This window comes from Astatotilapia calliptera, chromosome 7 (assembly GCF_964374335.1).
Source record: "Astatotilapia calliptera chromosome 7, fAstCal68.1, whole genome shotgun sequence".
NCBI classification, from domain to species: domain Eukaryota; kingdom Metazoa; phylum Chordata; class Actinopteri; order Cichliformes; family Cichlidae; genus Astatotilapia; species Astatotilapia calliptera.
The window spans coordinates 42,380,658-42,399,789 of record NC_137428.1 but is presented as its reverse complement, the minus strand read 5'-3'; the positions used below and the strand labels follow the sequence as shown (position 1 = coordinate 42,399,789).

General features: G+C 40.5%; 2 protein-coding genes across 3 annotated transcripts in view; both read right to left on the bottom strand.

Annotated features, from left to right (window-relative positions):
* aass (aminoadipate-semialdehyde synthase) overlaps nucleotides 1–19,132 on the bottom strand; it is a 105,670-nt gene that overhangs the window by 85,547 nt on the left and 991 nt on the right. For both annotated transcript variants that reach the window (XM_026174889.2, XM_026174888.2), the window contains exons 2-4: nucleotides 9,526–9,762; nucleotides 7,284–7,460; nucleotides 903–987 (exon numbers count right to left, since the gene is read on the bottom strand). In XM_026174889.2, coding sequence (XP_026030674.1) covers nucleotides 903–987; nucleotides 7,284–7,460; nucleotides 9,526–9,744 — 481 coding nt within the window. In that variant the 5' untranslated portion in view covers nucleotides 9,745–9,762. The remainder of the gene's footprint in view (nucleotides 1–902; nucleotides 988–7,283; nucleotides 7,461–9,525; nucleotides 9,763–19,132) is intronic.
* Nucleotides 12,799–16,155, bottom strand: LOC145429744 (E3 SUMO-protein ligase ZBED1-like). Its single transcript, XM_080303727.1, has 3 exons — nucleotides 15,647–16,155; nucleotides 15,030–15,379; nucleotides 12,799–13,003 (listed from the first exon to the last, which is right to left on the bottom strand). The coding sequence occupies exons 1-3, from the start codon at nucleotides 15,912–15,914 to the stop codon at nucleotides 12,944–12,946; spliced, it is 678 nt and encodes a 225-aa protein (XP_080159853.1). The 5' UTR covers nucleotides 15,915–16,155; the 3' UTR covers nucleotides 12,799–12,943.

Sequence of the window (19,132 nt, the reverse complement as noted above, 5' to 3'; positions counted from 1 at the left end):
ATCGTACTATCAAGTTAACGGTTCATCTGCATGTTTCAATAATAAAACTTTTTGAGGCTTACTGCAGCGGTGGATGGAACAGCTACAAAGTTTGTTCTTATTCACGTTAGAATTTGTTGATCAGGTCCTTTGATGAAGGATTCCCACTAGCATTTTTCTCAGTGAATGATTTAATGGTGCTGTTTATGCTATAAACACGTTTTCTTTCACGCAACCTGAGCTCACCATCTTGGTACTGGATGAATGAGGTAAGCTGTATAAAGCGCTTTGAGTGCTCATGAGAACAGAAAAGCACTCTACAAGAACCAGTCCATTTACTGTTTGTCATAAAGAACACCCTTAAACCCTTTAAGCCTTTTGTTTTCTGACTTCGCTGGGCCAGGAGGAGCTCTTCTTGATCCAACTAATTGTGGGTATTTATGTATGGGGTCAATAGTGTAGTGTCGAGCACATTTTCCAAACATGCAAAAGATCTTTGGTTTAAGACCAGGAGGCATAAATTCCTAGAAGGGCTGCATCAGGAAGGGGATCCGGCATAAAAATGTGCTGAATCAAGCACACGGATCCATGTCTAAAAATAAGGGAGCACACGAAAGAAGAGTATGGCTGGACAGAGGGATTTCTTATGAGTCCTACTTTCATTATTTTTTTATGTCAGTAATGACATAAAATTCTGTAACAGTTTATACTGAATAACAGATTTTGATCTTGCAAGTCCGAGTTAACAGTGTCAACAGTGGTCAGACTGATCAAATGATAAAGGCCATGTTTTTACGAATGATTCACTTCTGTCCATGATCTGACCTGATCTTCACTGATCCCAAAGTTTGCTACAGTGCAACTCTTTCTACACAGTCGGGGAAATAATTAACAAGATTAGGAATCCCAGCAGCCTTTCTTACCTGCGACACCAGCCCACTGGCCAAATGCTACAATCCGGTAACCATTAGCATCAACCATCTTCTCATAATCAATGAGCCTGATCTCCTGCACAGACAAAAGAAACTTTGTTAGTGTTTTTGAAGAGTGTGAATTTAAATGGAAAATGAAATCCAGCCTTCGGCAGAGTATGCTGTATTTCTTTATTTACTGTACATCAAAATCATTAGTTGAGTAGCAACTAAGGATGGGTATCGAAAACCGGTTCTTGTTGAGAACCGGTTCCCACTGTTTCAATTCCTTGGAATTGTTTGCCATTTTCGCAAACAATTCCCTTATCGATTCCAGTTGCCCCGAATGACGTCACCACGTTGCAGAGCATCATTTACCTGGCAGGAAACATGGCGGCTCAAACGCTAAAAAGTTTGGTTATACTTTATGAGAACGGATGACAACAGGGCAACTTGCAATACTTGCAAAGTAGATATTTCATTTAAGGGAGGAAACACTACGAATATGCAAAAGCATTTGCTCACAAAACACGCGATAACCTTAAATGAATGTCGTGTTTTTAATTCCGCTACGGACTCGTGAATCTCAATCCAGCAGCAGCGGTAACGTTTGCACATCCTCTCCCGTTAATGCAGCAGGTAAATAATCAACTAACAGTGCATATTATGTTAGCGCAATCTGCCTTATTACAAAACCTGCCATTACTGTGCATTTAGGTGACCATGATGAGAGAGACAGACAGAGTCTAGCTGGCTCAGATGCTGGCAGTTGTCACTGCAGTCTACCAGTAGCGTCTCCTTTCAGGCCAGGATAGACGAATGTCACCGAGCAGTGACCAAGTTTGTGGTAAAAGGCTTGCACCCATTTGCCACAGCAGATGCCCCCGATTTTCGGTAAGTGAATGTGTTTAATTGTAGGCAGGGACATTACTGGATATTCTTGTGTAATTGCTACAGAATAATTTATGTTATACTTTGTTATTGCTACAGAAGAATGTTTATTTTACATTTACAATTTTTTTCCTGGGGACCCTGTGACACCCCATTGTAAAGCCGTAGGCTGTGGATCTCTTAAGATCTCACTGCTGGGTTTGTAAGGCCATGTTACTCCTAAATTTCTATCTTGTTCAAAGAGAAGATATAAAACAAAGTTCTAAGCTAATCGACCTTAGTGTTCTCCTTTTTTAAAAAGAATCGATAAGAGAATCGATAAAGAATCGAATCGTTAAACAGAATCGAAAATAGAATCGGAATCGTGAAAATCTTATCAATACCTATCCCTAGTAGCAACAGCTAGAAATCTGAATCAGTTTTCATTATTTGTTGAGAAGTTTGGACACATAGTCATTTATGGGTTTTCTTTATTTATGTCTTTATTATTTATTTTGCATTTTAGTGTATTTTGTTTTTAGATTTTTCAAAGTGAATACCAATCATTTTAAACTCCCCAACACCTGTGGGAAAAACTCCTATGCTCCGATCCCCATCAAAAGTAATTTCTCTCTCAGATATATAGTAGACTCCTTTCATCTGTTTATTCCTCACCATCCAATGTTAAATCTGCATGGGAGAGAGAGCTGGGAATTAGCCTGAACAAGTGTTGGAATGTAAACCTCGATTCACACCCACCTCTCTTTATACAATTTCAGGATTCACCTATCTAAAGCTGTCTATCAATTTTTTATACTTAAAATCAATAGCTTCAATAAATGTCAAGTTTTACGTTACCTTTCTCATATATCGATTAGTCAATTGGAGTTCTTACCATTTATCTTATTATTGTTTTCTTTATTAATAAATTCACCTTATTATTGGCAACACAACACCTACTCTTCTTCTGGAAAACAGTGCCCTGTACCACACTCAGTGGCTCCGTGAAGCAATGTCTTTATTTAATCCAATTTTATAATCCTTGATCAGTCTCCTGATAGTGATCCCAATTTCTTGTCCTCCCACCTTTCCAAATCTAATAAGTCAGAACCAATGGATCTTTTATTGTCATTGTTTGGACTTGTGACTAAGATTGTTTCACCCTGTCAAACCGCGTTAAATCTAATTTAACTTAATACAATTAAATGAAACAAATAGTAACTCAATCCTACATTGATTAGGACACTCCAAAACTTTGATTTTGTATTCTTTGATCCATTCAGAGGTAGACTTGCTGGTGTGTTTTGGATCATTGACCTGCTGCATAGCCCAAGTGTCCTTGAGTTTCAGGGCACAAACTGACAGCCAAACATTCTCCTTCAGGAAACAATCTCCTTTTTCAGTAAAGAGCCGAATTCATGGTTCCATCAATTATTCCTTTTGTATAGTTTCACTGGTTCTTCTATACTTATACTAAATAATTTTCATTACTTTATATACCACTTCATTTAAATATGACAACTTAATCTATAATAATACAGAGTAACAGATTTTATTTATATTCTATATTAACGAATCAAATCATGCAAATCCATGTCCCCCTTTAAGCAGTGATTACATTGTGCAACATGGATGGTTGTAGACATCATAAGGGTGAAGTCAACCATTTGGCTACATGTGCAATTTTTGCATTCTAATGGTAAGTCTCTACAGAAGTGTCTGCCCATAAAAAAAAAACAAAAAACAGGAAGATGAGCAGAAATCAGCACAGACTGTCATGCTCACTGTCTGATGACAATGTAGCTTGCCATCACCAGTGTGTGAATGTGTGTGTGAATGGGTGGATGACTGGATATGTAAAGCGCTTTGGGGTCCTTAGGGACTAGTAAAGCGCTATATAAATACAGGCCATTTACAATGATGTTTAGACCCAAGGAGAACCCAGGAGATATAAAGAATAATCAAGGTTTTATTTCAGTCTTACCCTCACATACTGTGAGATGCGACTCTCTACTGAGAGAGGACCGCTGCTGTCAGGCTACAGCAAGTTCATGAAAAACTTAACAGACGTAAAGCTTGTAAACTATGACAGCTTTGGTTTTAACTTGATCTTAATCCAGTTTTGGTGTTAATGTGTCAAAAAATGAAAACAGTCATTGCTGGAAGCAGTTAACAAGCTTGTTTTCATTAACATTTAAACTGTCTGTGTCACAGTTCTGGGGCGATTCGACCCAGCATTTTGAGTTTATTATGTTTTGGTTTATTTTTTGAATGATGGGTTCTTTATGTTTCTCTGGTGCTTTGTTGATTATTATTATAATCTCTGTTTCAGTTATTCTTGTTAAGAGATTAGTTCTTATGTTTGGTTTTTCTCTGAATTATGATTTGCTTGGGTTTTGAGTAGTGATTCATGTTTCCTGTTTTATTGTGAAAGTCTTTGTCTTATGTTAGTGTGTGCAGCTTTGTTCCCCCTGTCTCATCAGCCCTGATCTCTCCCAGTTGTGTCTCCCTCCTGTTGTCCATTCCCTCATCATTACCCTGTGTAAGCCCTGTGTTTTCCCGTGCTCGGTGTCGCGTCGTACCCTCAGATCCTGCCTGTGTGTTCCAGTTAGTGTTTTCATGTTTGGTTTCTTTTTTGTTGGTGCCAGCAATAAAGCTGTGGTTTTCAGTTATATCTCCGTCTCAGAGTCATGCACTTGGATCCACATCTCCACCAGCCCGCACACAGAGCCCTGACAGTCTGAGCAGGTGATTGAAAGGACTGAAATTAAAGGTGTTGGCTTTTTATCCCAAAAATTGATCACATCACGTGTGTGTGTGTGTGTGTGTGTGTGTGTGTGTGTGTGTGTGTGAGTGAGTGAGTGAGTGAGTGAGTGAGTGAGTGAGAGAGAGAGAGAGAGAGAGAGGAGAACCTGCAGGTCTCTACTGCTGTTGGGATTGAATCACAACAAAAATAAAACACATGCTGGAAAATGGAAAATGTGTGTCAGGCGAGTCTTGGTTTCAGGTTTCAACACTCATGCCTGTCATTGACCTTGTGAAGAGTGATCATAGAATTGCTTCACTTTGTCTACAGTGCTTGAACTGAAACTTGAGAAGAGTTCAGCTACTCAAGCAGCAACATCTCAATTAATCGATTTAGGTTATTAAAATATTCACAGAGAGCAACATAACTGCTTGTGGAATTTTGCTCCCAAAACAAAACAGCCAATCACTGCAATGAATAATCAGTCTGTTGTACATGAATAAAGTTTGTAACCAGCAGCTAGTTTGGTGATCAGAGCACAGTTAGCTTGCATTACATTTTTTGTTGTTGCTTATAATAGTCCTTTTAACAAAGACAACCCCAAATGACAGGTGCAACCACTGTCAAGTGTTGAAGCAACACGTACATCTAAATCCTGCCTTAAACCCTCACGCTGTTGAGTTCTTGAACCTAGGATCTTCTTGCTGTAAGGAAAAAGTGCTGACCACCACACTGCCCACCTTTGTCTTTGACTAAGCATATTACTTAAAAAAAGAAAAACTCATACCGTTTAAAAAAAGTTATTTCAAGGCTAGCAAAAGAAGAGAAAAGACACCAAAGAATGCTTGGGAGGAACTTCTTGTACCTCAGATAAATACAGACTTTCCCTGCATCATTTACAGTTGTATACTGGAAACAGGGCTGGGCAATATGAGGAAAACATAATATCACAATGTTTTTGGCTATATCACAATCTATATCACAATATGTTTAAATAGCCTCCAAAAACAAATGTTATTTTCAATCATATAGTGCCTAAAATTGCACTGGTATACTCATTCAAATCGACCACTCAATATTTTTTTCTACTTTGAATAAAAAAAATCATGTTTTAACCATCAGTTGCACACAGAGGTTTTTTTTTTTTTTTTTACAGATGACAATACTGTCACAGTAAGTCTCTCTGTGGTCAACACTAGACCTTTAACAAACAAAAGATCATAGCAACAAAAATTTACAGCAAGCAAGAATTCATGAGACAAAACAAAACAGTTAAATTAAAAAGGTTCTCTTTTGTGCTTCTAACCTATAAGGTTAATATAAAAAATGTGATCACCTCAAATTACAGAAACATAAGCCTAGACAGTGACTAAAACAGAGTGACCAAGAACAGTCGCAGGTGTCACAGCTGGTTCATTTAACGTTTTCTTTGGTGTGTGGGGAGACGCTGACATGCAGAGTTTAAAACAGGCTTCATTTTGCAGTGGATGACTTTTCAGCTGGTGGAATACATTTGTGGTGCTGCTACCTTTTGCGGCAATATTTTTAGAGGATGTTTTGCAAATTACCACATTTTGTTCGACACTGTTGTGAAATCTAAACGACAGAGAGTCTCATTATCTCACTCATCTAAAACTCCTGCTGTCGCCATGTTTTTCCCCACCTGGTAGTATATAAACACTAGGGGTGCAACGATACTCGTATCGATATTGAACCGTTCGATACAGTGCTTTCGGTTCGGTACGCATATGCATCGAACAATACAACATTTTTTAATTTATTTTATCAACTTTCCTTCTGACGATGCTGTCTGTGTTGAGCGCTCAGTGAATCTGCGCTCGACAGTGCAGCCTAGGCGGAGTAGTCGAACGCAGATTCAGTGAGCGCAGGGCAAGCTAGCGAGACAGAAGTTAAGCTCTCCTTGCAACATGGCAAATTGAACCTCCCCCACCCTCATTCAGATCTGGCGTTTGGAACTATTTTGGTTTTCATGTGACGTATGACCCTGAAGGTAAGCGCTAAAGTAAAACAGTATGTCGGATGTGCCACGCAATGCTCAATTACATAAGTGCACATAAGTGGTCCGCAGGTGCGCATTCGCTGTCAAAATAAAAAACATGCACAAGATAAGAAGTTGCAACGCGTGTTTGCGTACATAAGATTTTCTGGAGGAGGACAGACATTTGTTTAGAACTCTTAAAGATGTCGAAGAAGCTCCTTTAAACAATTACTGTGATGTTCCTCCACCTCCAAAGAAATGTCAGAAGGAGTCCGAACCACAAAAGAAGCACGTATTCTCGGAAAAGTGGTTGCAGGAGGTGAGCTGGCTTCAAACAAATGATGAACGAACAGATGTGGTGCGGAATGTGCCGTGAAAATTTAATAAATGACAAATTAAAAAGGTATGAAAATTTTTTTTGTATCGAAAAAAATATCGAACCGTGACACCAAAGTACCGAACCGTGAATTTTGTGTATCGTTGCACCCCTAATAAACACACATGCTCAGTGCAGTGTGTCAGGTAGAAAACTTTCCGGTTAGGAGGGGGGATTAATGATGTAATTCGCTGAGAAAAAAAACTCAGCGAATTAAATGCAGACAGCTTAATATTGCCATGGCAATTTATACTTGATGGTTACGATAAAGCCATTTTAACCATCATATTTGGAAAAACTCGTGATACCATCAAGTATATTCGATATATCGCCCACCCCTAACTGGAAACATAAATAAACTGACTGAAAAGCAGGACCACTGCAGGGTATTTTAGGGCTTACCTTTTTCAGTACGTCATCCAAGAGCCCCATGTTGGCTTCCTGAGCTTTAATGGTGTGTGAGAAAAAAGCGTACGTCTTCTTGGGAATGATCTTCTCCTCCGGCGGCCTCTTCACTCCAATTATCAGTGATGCATCTGAAATGTTCTCCTGAATGATAGCCCCTGCCTTCATATAGTACTGAAAGAAAGTACGGTCTAAATGTTATGGCTTACAAAATGTTTTTAATGTGTCTTCAAGTTTGTCTGTATTTTTAGTCCCATAAGCTATACATTTTATAGGTACAATATGTTTTTAGAGGAAGCAAAGATGCCTAAAAGTCACCAAATGTAAAATCGCTAAATACTATCCAAAAAAATTGATTCTGTTAATCTGGACGTAGCATTTTTAGTGGAAGAAACATTTCATCACTCCCCCGAGTGACTTCTTCAGTCTTAGCTGACTGCAGGTTTCCCAATCCTTATAAACAGTACATTTGCACAATGACTGAAACTAGAACCACTGACAATTAATGAGCTGTGAGGTCAGCTTGATCATTACTATGCAAATTGTCATGACCACTGATCAACAACCACTGCTCAAAAACCATTAATCTATGGTCACTGCCATGAGTACAATTCACAGAGAGTTGGGGAATGGCTGCAATAACAGCATTGTGGCCTTAGGCCCCCTCCTTGATTCAGAGATGGTCTTTCCTTTTTCATGTAAATGGCTTCCTTGACTCCGCGCTCAAACCAGCGTTCCTCCCAGTCCAGGATGTGTACATCCTCATCATTGAAAGAGTGTCCACTGGCCTGTAGGTGTAAACAGACTGCGGTCTGATGAGTTAGCTCTTCGCTGTTGTGCCATCCGCTTTGCTAGAGGTTGTTTGGTTTCCCCGATGTATAAATCCTGGCAATCCTCCTGGCACTTAACAGAGTACACTATATTACTCTGTCTGTGTCAGGGGACCCGATACTTGGGATGGACGAATTTTTGCCGCAGCGTGTTTTGGGGTTTGAAAGTCACAGAAACGTGGCATTTAGAGAAAACATGTCACAGCTGTTCCGATACTCCTGACACATAAAGGATCACTACGGGTTTTTCGCTTAGGCAGCAGTTGTCCTTCTCTCCTGGATCGGCTGGAGCTTTCTTTTGGCGCCTTCCCAGCTTTGACAAATGTCCAGCTGGGATAACCACATTTACTCAGGGCCTTCTTGATGTGCTGTTCTTCTGCTTCCCTGGCCGCTGTGTCTGTGGGGATGGTGTTCACTCTGTGTTGTAGCTTCCTGATGATGCCCAGTTTGTGCTCCAGTGGATGATGAGAGTCAAACCTTAAATACTTAAAAGCTTTTTGGTTTACGGTACACATCAACTTTTAAATGTCCCTCATTACTGATGGAAATCTTACAGTCTAAGAAGGCTAACCTGCCACTTTTCATATCCTCCCTGGTGAATTTGATGTGTTGGTCCACTGAGTTAATGTGATCCGTGAATTGTGGTACGTCCTGAGATTTGATTTTCACCCAGGTGTGATCCACATACCTGAACCAATGACTTGGTGGCGTTTCAGGGTAGGATAACAGAGCACTCTGTTCCATTTCTTCCATGTACAAGTTGGCCACAATAGTTAAAACTAGGGAGCCCATGGCACACTCATGTTTCTGCCTGTAGTAGTGATCCTTGAATGTGAAATATGTGGAATGAAGACACAGTTCCAAGAGCAAACGTACTTGGTCGGTGAACATCAAATGAAACCATCTGCCTGCATAATGACAGCTCTCATCTTCTCAACAAAATCAAAAGTGTTCTGCATGGTGTTCAGAGCTGCTTACCAACAGCTTGAGGATCAAAGCCAGAAACTTTGAGATGTTATAGGTGACCGAGTTGATTATACAGACAATGGGTCTTAAAGGTAAACCCTCTTTATATTATTGATATTATTATTGATATTAATGATCAAGAACCTCACCTCAAAGGTCATTGATCGTCAGTGGTGCTAATTTCAGTCATTATGCAAAGGTACTGTTTATAACGTTGGGGAAACCTGCATTCAGCTGAGACTCAAGGAGTCACTTGGATGAGTAACGAAACGTTTCTCCCACTGAAGACGTTATGTTCAGATGAACAGAATCAACTTTTTGGGATTTCCTTACTTGTATGATCGAGCATGCGTCAAGATATTAAATACTACCTTCATAGATCTGAAAATCAAAACAACACCACCTGAAGAAGTGAAAATTAAACAAAGTATTCCTTCTCTCACCTTCTCGTGAATAGCTCTGCGGTTGGATGGCTGTACCAGGACTTTTACGCCAGCATTTGTGAGTTCTTTGACATGTCGTGGTGCCAGTGGCGCCCTCCTCTCCCAGGGATTGACATCCTCGCGACGTATAGCCATGATGGCCCTGTGGTGCTCATAGCGCCGCTGGGCCCTGAGACTGGTGCACATTCCCTTACCTTGATGATGGAGGATTCGGAACATGACTTCACCTCCTCCTGCCTGAATTAAAAGAAGAGAAACAGAAATAGAAAGGGCAACCTGTGACGAGGCTAGGGAGAGTGTGGCTGAAAGGTCAAAAAATTTGCTGCTGGGAGAGAAGTGACATGAGCTCACAAGGAAGCTGTTCTTCCAGACCAGGAATCATATTAACATGTTATAACATTTAAATTATTTTTAACAACTACAATACTTTATTATTATTGATAATACTCACTTCAGTTTTATTTATATAACACCAAATACCTCAAAGTGATTATTGTTACTTTATCATTATTATGATAAGGTAAAGACCCTACAATAATACAGACAAAAACCCCAGCAATCAAATAATTCTCTGAGCAAGTACTCTTGTTCTATGGCCTCACCAAACTCCTTCCACACCCGAGCTTTTGTTTCAGCTGCCAGGCATTCCCATCAAACACTTTCTATATGTATGGGTGCATCCTCCCTTACAATCTGATCTACCTGACCTGACCTGCAATCTGGGGTGTTTTGGTGCCACATGTACTTATGGACCGTTGTGTTTGAACTAGAGATGTGTGTGACTAGTCGTTCATATGACTAATCGTCACTATTGTCACTAGTTGGAACTGAGGATGGCACGATGCCACCTTTTTATTTTAGATACCGATATTTTAAATTTGGATATCTGAAAAACAAAGGAAGTGCAATATCAGCATGAAATGGTGTTTATATTCAACAAACAATTGTAGAATGGACCCTTGTAGGCTTAAAGGCATCATTTAACATCAGTTGTTTTTCTTGTTTTTCTGTTTTGAGTATAATTTTAGGTTGTTGCCTAAGTCATTGTTGAAGTCTCCCAGTAGGACAAGGGTGTCAGCAGGTGGAGCACCCTCAAACGCCCCACCAAGTGACTCCAAGAATGCTGGGTATTTTAAACTGTTCTTTGGCACATAAACTCAAATGACAGTCAGTGTTCCGTTTGGGTAAGTGGAGCAACCCTCTCATGCACAATGAGAACCTCAGTGTACTGGTAGCAAATTGATGGGATACAAGAATACCCACCCATGGATATTCTGGGGTTGCCTCTCACCGAGGGCAGACTGAAACACTGCCCATTACAATAGTTCCAAAGCCCAAGCCACGGGTCGAGGTGAGCCCGACTATATCTAGCCAGTATCTCTCAATCTCATGCACTAGTACAGGGCCCTGTCTCAATATGCGTACTTGTGCGTATTCGTGATACGTCATCAGTCGGAGACCAAGTACTGTTCCAATTCAAAGTACGCATCAAGCCGAGAACGCAAAAAAGTCCCGGATGTGTTCTCGCTCCGCCCGTTTTATCGAGCATGCATCGGTGGGGACTTGTGTGGACTTGGTACAACTAAATATCCCAGAATGCATTTCGTCCAAAACTCAAACGCAGCAATGGCGGACGAGCGGGGTTGAAAACTTTTAAATATTACTCTTTCTGCGTCACAAAATAAACTTTTAAAGTTATTTTCAAGCGAGAATGTAGCTGTGTAAACTTCAAATATTTGCTCGATTTATCAAGATATCATATATTTCCAAACGCGCTCCGACGTTTTCGGAGACGTCTGTGACCTGCCAGCTCCAAAGAAAACAGCGAGGTCGAGGATCATTAGAGCCGGCGAGAACAGCGGACTCCCGGCACATTGTTTTCAACCCCCCCGCGGTCTTTTCGCTACTCAGGTTAAACAAACCCCAAACCCCAGCAGCTGTCTATTGTACTAAAATAAAAATAAAGGCGTTCTAACATCTCACCTGCTTGTTTTTATTAAGACATACATGTACACTATTTTTATTAATAGAGATTTCGCTACTGAGGTTAAACATGATATATAAGTAACTTAGATCACTTCTAAATGTTAATGTTTGGTTTATTTCAGTGTTTTATTTGTTCCTGAGTAAATCGGTTTGTCTGTGATTAAAGTTAAGCTTCATAACATATTACTCACAGTTAAATTAAGAGGGGACAGCAGTAAAAACTCCGGACCTGTGACATCATCATGTACGCTGGTGTTCCAGTTGTACAAATCACGAGTCCGTGCTCGCGTTCTCGGCAAGTCCGTACTCCCGTGCGGTCCAGGCAAGTCCGGTCTCGCCGAGAATGCGAGTACATACTTCCGTACTTAGAATTGAGAAAGGGCCCAGATTCCTTCCCCCACCAGCGAGATAATGTTCCGATACCCAGCCTCGATAGCCAGGGACTGGACCCCCAGTTTCCAACGATGATGGCAGCTACTTAGTTTTAATATTTCTCTTTCTGAGTCACAAAATAAACTTTTAAGATATTTTCAGGCAAGAAGGTAGCTGTGTAAACTTCAAATATCTGCTCGATTTATCAAGACATCACATATTTACAAAAGTGCTCTGACGTTTTCTAGGGCTGCTCGATTATGGCAAAAATGATAATCACCATTATTTTCAATGAAATTGAGATCACGATTATTTCACGATATTTATTTAACAATAACAATGCATTGAATAATTGCTTTAAAGATTGTCAAAAAATAATATAAAACAATGTGCAAATTCTGATAACCGTCCAAATGTTTGCAATATAAAAAATAAATAAAAAGATGTAAACATTAATGTTTAGTGAACTTCAAACTACTGCATAATATTTATGCATACAAATAACCAAACATCAAGGCAAGCTGTGTAGCCACACAATGCACAATTGCATCAAACTGACATTGAGGTATGTCAACTAAAGTTGCTGCCTGAACAAAAATAAAATTAAACACTGAAAGTAGTACCTTTTATAAGAAATAAATAAAAACTAGTAGGCCCGAGTCCCATACAATCTCAAAATGGCTCAACAAAACATGGTTCCTGCAACCTTTCAAAGGTTTTTAGCCAAAAACACCAGCCTATTGACATGATCAGGCTTCAGGGATGCACGCAGGCAGTTGACAACATTTCCACCAGTGCTAAAGACCCTTTCTGATGAGGCACTTGTGGCTGGGATGCAAAGATATTTCTTTGCCAGGATGGAGAGTCGTGGGAAGAGGTTCTGTGATAGCTTCCACCACCCCAGTGGGTCTTCCTCTGTGTCCAGGGTCCCTGCCTGGAGGTAGGCCTGAAGCTCAAAAGCTATGGCCTGGTCCAGTTGAAGAACATGTTCTGCACCTGGAGCTGTGCTGTGAGGGGCCTTAAAGAAGCTGCTTAGGCCCTTTTTCCTCTTCTTTTGGTTTTATGCACCATTATCAGCAACCTCCGTGTTACCAACGGGTGTCCCCATCACTATAGCCTCCTTTAATGGGACAAATATAAAATGACAGCAACACAGAATGAGGAACCAGTTTTATCTGTCTCGGGTTTGGCATTCTAAAATACAATCCTTAAATAATTACTATAAATAATGATAGATAGATGGATAGATAGATGGATAGATATATGTTTAGTATCTTTATAAATACCATGATGGACTTCATTTCCATTGTCAGTCTGGCTTTTATTGTCTCTTGGCTGACCTCGCTTACATACAGTGGGGCAAAAAAGTATTTAATCAGCCACCGATTGTGCAAGTTCCCCCACTTAAAATGATGACAGAGGTCAGTAATTTGCACCAGAGGTACACTTCAACTGTGAGAGACAGAATGTGAAAAAAAATCCATGAATTCACATGGTAGGATTTGTAAAGAATTTATTCGTAAATTAGGGTGGAAAATAAGTATTTGGTCACCTCAAACAAGGAAAATCTCTGGCTCTCACAGACCTGTAATGTCTTCTGTAAGAAGCTTTTCTGTCCCCTACCTGTATGAATGGCACCTGTTTGAACTCATCATCTGTATAAAAGACACCTGTCCACAGCCTCAAACAGTCAGACTCCAAACTCCGCCATGGCCAAGACCAAAGAGCTTTCGAAGGACACCAGGAAAAGTATTGTAGACCTGCACCAGACTGGGAAGAGTGAATCTACAATAGGCAAGCAGCTTGGTGTGAAAAAATCAACTGTGGGAGCAATCATCAGAAAATGGAAGACATACAAGACCACTGATAATCTCCCTCGATCTGGGGCTCCACGCAAGATCTCATCCCGTGGGGTCAAAATGATCATGAGAACGGTGAGCAAAGATCCCAGAACCACACGGGGGGACCTGGTGAATGACCTGCAGAGAGCTGGGACCAAAGTAACAAAGGTCACCATCAGTAACACACTACAACGGCAGGGAATCAAATCCCGCAGTGCCAGACGTGTTCCGCTGCTGAAGCCAGTGCATGTCCAGGCCCGTCTGAAGTTTGCCAGAGAGCACATGGATGATACAGCAGAGGATTGGGAGAATGTCATGTGGTCAGATGAAACCAAAGTAGAACTTTTTGGTATAAACTCAACTCGTCGTGTTTGGAGGAAGAAGAATACTGAGTTGCATCCCAAGAACACCATACCTACTGTGAAGCATGGGGGTGGAAACATCATGCTATGGGGCTGTTTTTCTGCCAAGGGGACAGGACGACTGATCCGTGTTAAGGACAGAATGAATGGGGCCATGTATCGTGAGATTTTGAGCCAAAACCTCCTTCCATCAGTGAGAACTTTGAAGATGAAACGAGGCTGGGTCTTCCAACATGACAATGATCCAAAACACACCGCCCGGGCAACAAAGGAGTGGCTCCGTAAGAAGCATTTGAAAGTCCTGGAGTGGCCTAGCCAGTCTCCAGACCTCAACCCCATAGAAAATCTGTGGCGGGAGTTGAAAGTCCGTGTTGCTCGGCGACAGCCCCAAAACATCACTGCTCTCGAGAAGATCTGCATGGAGGAATGGGCCAAAATACCAGCTACTGTGTGTGCAAACCTGGTAAAGACCTATAGTAAACGTTTGACCTCTGTTATTGCCAACAAAGGTTATGTTACAAAGTATTGAGTTGTATTTTTGTTATTGACCAAATACTTATTTTCCACCCTGATTTACGAATAAATTCTTTACAAATCCTACCATGTGGATTCATGGATTTCTTTTTTCACATTCTGTCTCTCACAGTTGAAGCGTACCTCTGGTGCAAATTACTGACCTCTGTCATCATTTTAGGTGGGGGAACTTGCACAATCGGTGGCTGACTAAATACTTTTTTGCCCCACTGTATCTCAGTTTGAACCTTGGGTCCAGGACAGTGGCCATGTCAAGCAACTCTTGTGTTGGTGAGTCACCATACTTTTCATTTAGGTACTCCAGTATTCTCCTCTTGATGCATTTTGAGAGGTCTGTGTCATCATCTTGCTCAGCCAAGACTGAGTTGTTAAATAGGTGGAGTGTTGGTTTTATTAAAGACACACTCACATATTTCTCTTCAGAAAGTGCATCAGTGAATTCAACCAGAGGTCCCAAGGTCTTGTTGATGGCCTCAAGGACATCAATGTCCTGCCATGAGGGGATGAGGTGCCTGGTTCCTTTGTCTTGGGAGAGGACATGGGCAATGACCTTCTGCTGCTCAAGGACTCTGGAAACCATGGCCTGCCTAGATCCCCATCTGGTTGGACATTCAGTCTTTAAGGAGTGGTCTGGCAGTTTGAGGTCTATCTGTGCCTTTTTCAGCTCTCTCTTTTTTTTCCAACTGAATGAAAAGGTGCTGACCACTTTTTTGCAGACCCCCACTGCACGCTCAATCCTGTGATCTTTCATGGCTCTTTCTATAAGAACATAAAAAATATAAACAAGCATTATCAGGATGATGACTGTCATTTCCTTGAGTGTGAATGAATAAGAAAAAGTGATGGTAGCTTATTTATGTGTTTGTATAATTCATAGAAAATGTGTTTGACTGTGAGAATGAATAAAAGTATCTCTGAATTTAAATTGTTTTTCATTTATTATATTCATTCGAAGCATTATGTTGTATACTTATTGAAAGAAAATCACATTATGCATCATATTCAGTAGGAATTAGGCCTACTCACCTATGGCCAAATGTAATCTGTGCCCAAAGCACTGGAGCCTCATCCAGCCATTCAGTTCTGCAGCCAGTATGACATTTGCAGCGTTGTCTGTGGTTATACAGACGAGTTTACTCTCCTCCAGATCCCACGTAGCCAGTGCTTGTTTCAGACCTGCAGCTATGTTCTGTCCTGTGTGGTCTTCTGGGAAAAAGGATGTCTGGAGACATTTCGTTTTCATGTTGAAATCCATGACAATGAAATGTACCGTGAGGCTCAAATACGGCTCCATGGTGCGGCTTGACCACAAGTCCGTTGTGGTGGCAAAATATTGGGCTGTAGGCACTTCCTTTGCGACACCATCATGACACTCGTCATATAAAGCGGGAATCGCCACTCGACTAAAATAGTGACGAGATGGCAAGTTATACCATTTGTCCAAAGTGTTGATTAGTTTCTTAAAGCCGGGGGTGTCCACTGTGTTAATTGAGCATTGGTCTTTGGCGAGGAAAAACGTTACCGTGTTTGTTATCTCCTTGTGTCTCTGGGAGCTGGTGGGATATTTAGTCGCGTTGTACATGGTAGCGTGAATGGAGGTCTGTGAGGATGAAGCATGTGTTGTTGAGGGTTTTTCTCTATGCTCCTTCATTGTTTGATCGTATGTCACTTTGTGAGCGGTCTTCAAATGATTGAATAAATTTGTAGTGTTGCCCTGTGGTGCAGCTACAACACCGTAGCAAAGTTTACACACTATATCGACTTGATCCACATCGGACTCCGCGAACCCATAATGTTTCCACACCACTGAAGTAGTTTTACCTCGCTTTTCAACCAACGGCATTCTTTCTTTAGCAGCCATTATCCTCTCCAAATAACGTCTGCTTAGCTCTCCTCAGATACTCTTAATTGATGTGACACGTGTTCGAAACGCAGAGAGGTGCGCTCGATTTGCCACCTCGCAAGAGTAAAGCACGAGGGAGGTGCTAATAATCGGCTCAGTCATTTTTAATGATCGTTGAAAGCTCAGATCGTAATCGTGATTAAAATTCGATTAATTGAGCAGCCCTAACGTTTTCTGATTAAACAGAAATGTGAGATGGTCGAGAATTTGTCCTGTTATATTTGAGGGAGCAAGGAGCAGACGGCTGAGTTTATTAAACTCCACCGAGACAATCTACAAATTTCATTAAAAGTTTAATAAACTATTATTTTGTCTTTATTTTTAGTTAGCACATACCTTAAACACTTCAAGTTGTAAGCTAATGATAGTTAAATAAGAGCAGACGCATGCTGGTGCAATAGGCTGTATGTTTTACATCCAATGGATGCATGATCTGATTGGTTGACTAATCACAAAAATAATCGGTGACTAGTCGACTATCAAAATAATCATTTGTGGCAGCCCTACATCCATGTACATACTGGAAATGACAGCTTCAACACGGCATTTAACCTTTCATTAGTCAACTGGCTTGATTCAAAATGCAAAAGAACCCACCCATTATTTTAGACACACTCTAGATCTTGTTCTGACATTTGGCATAGAAACTGATCATTTAACATTATTTCCTGAAAACCCTCTTTTGTCAATCCATTTCCTACTAACATTTACATTTACAATAATGGATTACACCTAGAGCTGGGCGATAGAACGATAACGATATGTATCGCGATATAACTTTTACTCGATAGAGAAATTAAGCTATCGCGATAGACCTCGCCGCTCTTGTCCTCTTAAAAAAAAAAAAAAAAAAAAAAGAAAAAAAAAAAAAGGTCAGCCAATCCAAATCAAGTAGCGCAGAGCCGAACCAATCACAGCCACAGCGTCACGTCGCGTGACTTGTTACGTACAGCACAAGTGCCAAGCCGCACATGTGTTTGTTTGGGAAGCAGCCAGCGGGTAATGGAGGAAATGAGTGTGCCGACTAGAAAAATCAACCGAGCGTGACCGAAGAGAAAACAGATGATGGTTCCAACGCCCGAGAGATTGTCGAACGGAAGAGCCATAGAAGTTCCGTAGTGTGAAGGTATTTCGGCTATTTCAAGTCTGACAAAAAACAGAGTAGCGTGCACTGTAAATGTGCCGAAAGCAAGTCTGGAAATACAATGAACTGGTGCATGCGTCACACTGTGCGCCACGTTATTGTTTCGGTGAAATGAATTTCTACAATACTGTTACTGTTAATTCTACTCTCTGCAGTGTTTAAATGCTTACATATACACACAGTTACTGTCCCTCCACACATACAACTCGGTTCTGCTTCTATGCCCCAGCTTTGTTTACTTTTTCCCACCGAGGCTTCTAGACTTCTGATTGGCCAACATTTCTGCACGGTTAGGAATCTAGCGCCACCTGCTGCTTTGACATGTTCATAGCAGCGTTTTCCTTCATTTCTGCCTTTATGTGTGGACGGGATTATTTTTTAAAACGAAAACGGAAAATCTCCGTTTTCAAAAATACCCGTGTAAGTGTGGACGTAGCCTCAGTGTCTGACTGGAAGCGCTAATTCGTCATTCGGCTTTTGTCAGACTAAAGTAACTGTTAAAACTGTTTGAAAAGCTCAGCTATACAACAAGGAGAGATTGAGAATTTCCTTTTAGTTCTCAGTTTATTTTATATTGACAAAAGTTAGTCAATTTTGTCTGTTCTTCTGTAAAACAAACTAAGATTTATTTTTAGAATTAATATTTTGTTTCTAAGTGGAATTGACAATTTAGTCTGTTTCGTTTGTTCTATTTTGAAACTTAAACGCTTTAGCAGCTGCCTTTTGTGTAGTTTGCAATATTTGCCTTTATTTATCTGAAAAAGTCTCATGTTCCTTAAGTACATCTACCCTGTTGAACTTATTATGGGAAATAAATATTTAAATAAAAACAAGCTGCTGATTATTTCACATTTTACTTGTGAGCAACGGCACATTTAAATCTTACAAATATAGTTATTTGGCTTATATCGTGATAGATATCGTTATCGCCTGAAATGAAAAAAACATATCGTGATATGAAAAAATCTCATATCGCCCAGCTCTAATTACACCACAATGGAATAGATTACATCACAGCAGATGTCTTTCTGAATGCGCTGTAACCAAGTTTAAGGATATAATTAATCCACTGATATCTTCTTCAATGCCTTCAATGCGGAAAAAATTGTAGAGCAGCTACCTGAAGCTACTCCCACAGAGGTTGATTATCTTGTTATTATTTTTACTTCTTCACTGCATTCAACTCTAGATATTGTAGCTCCTCTAAAAAAGAAACCCTCACATCAGAAGTACTTGACTCCCTGGTGTAACTCACAAACACGCACCTTAAACCAGAGTACTCCTAAGCATGAGAGGAAATGGCGTCTCACCAGTAGGGCTGCAGCTAAAAATGATTTTGGTAGTTGACTAGTCTGCTAGTTTTTTTGTGATTAGTCAGTTAGTCAATGATTATTTAAATAACTCTTATCTCCTCTGGGAAAATATCCTGTTCTAGTTTCCAGTACCTCACCTGCTTAAGTCTGCC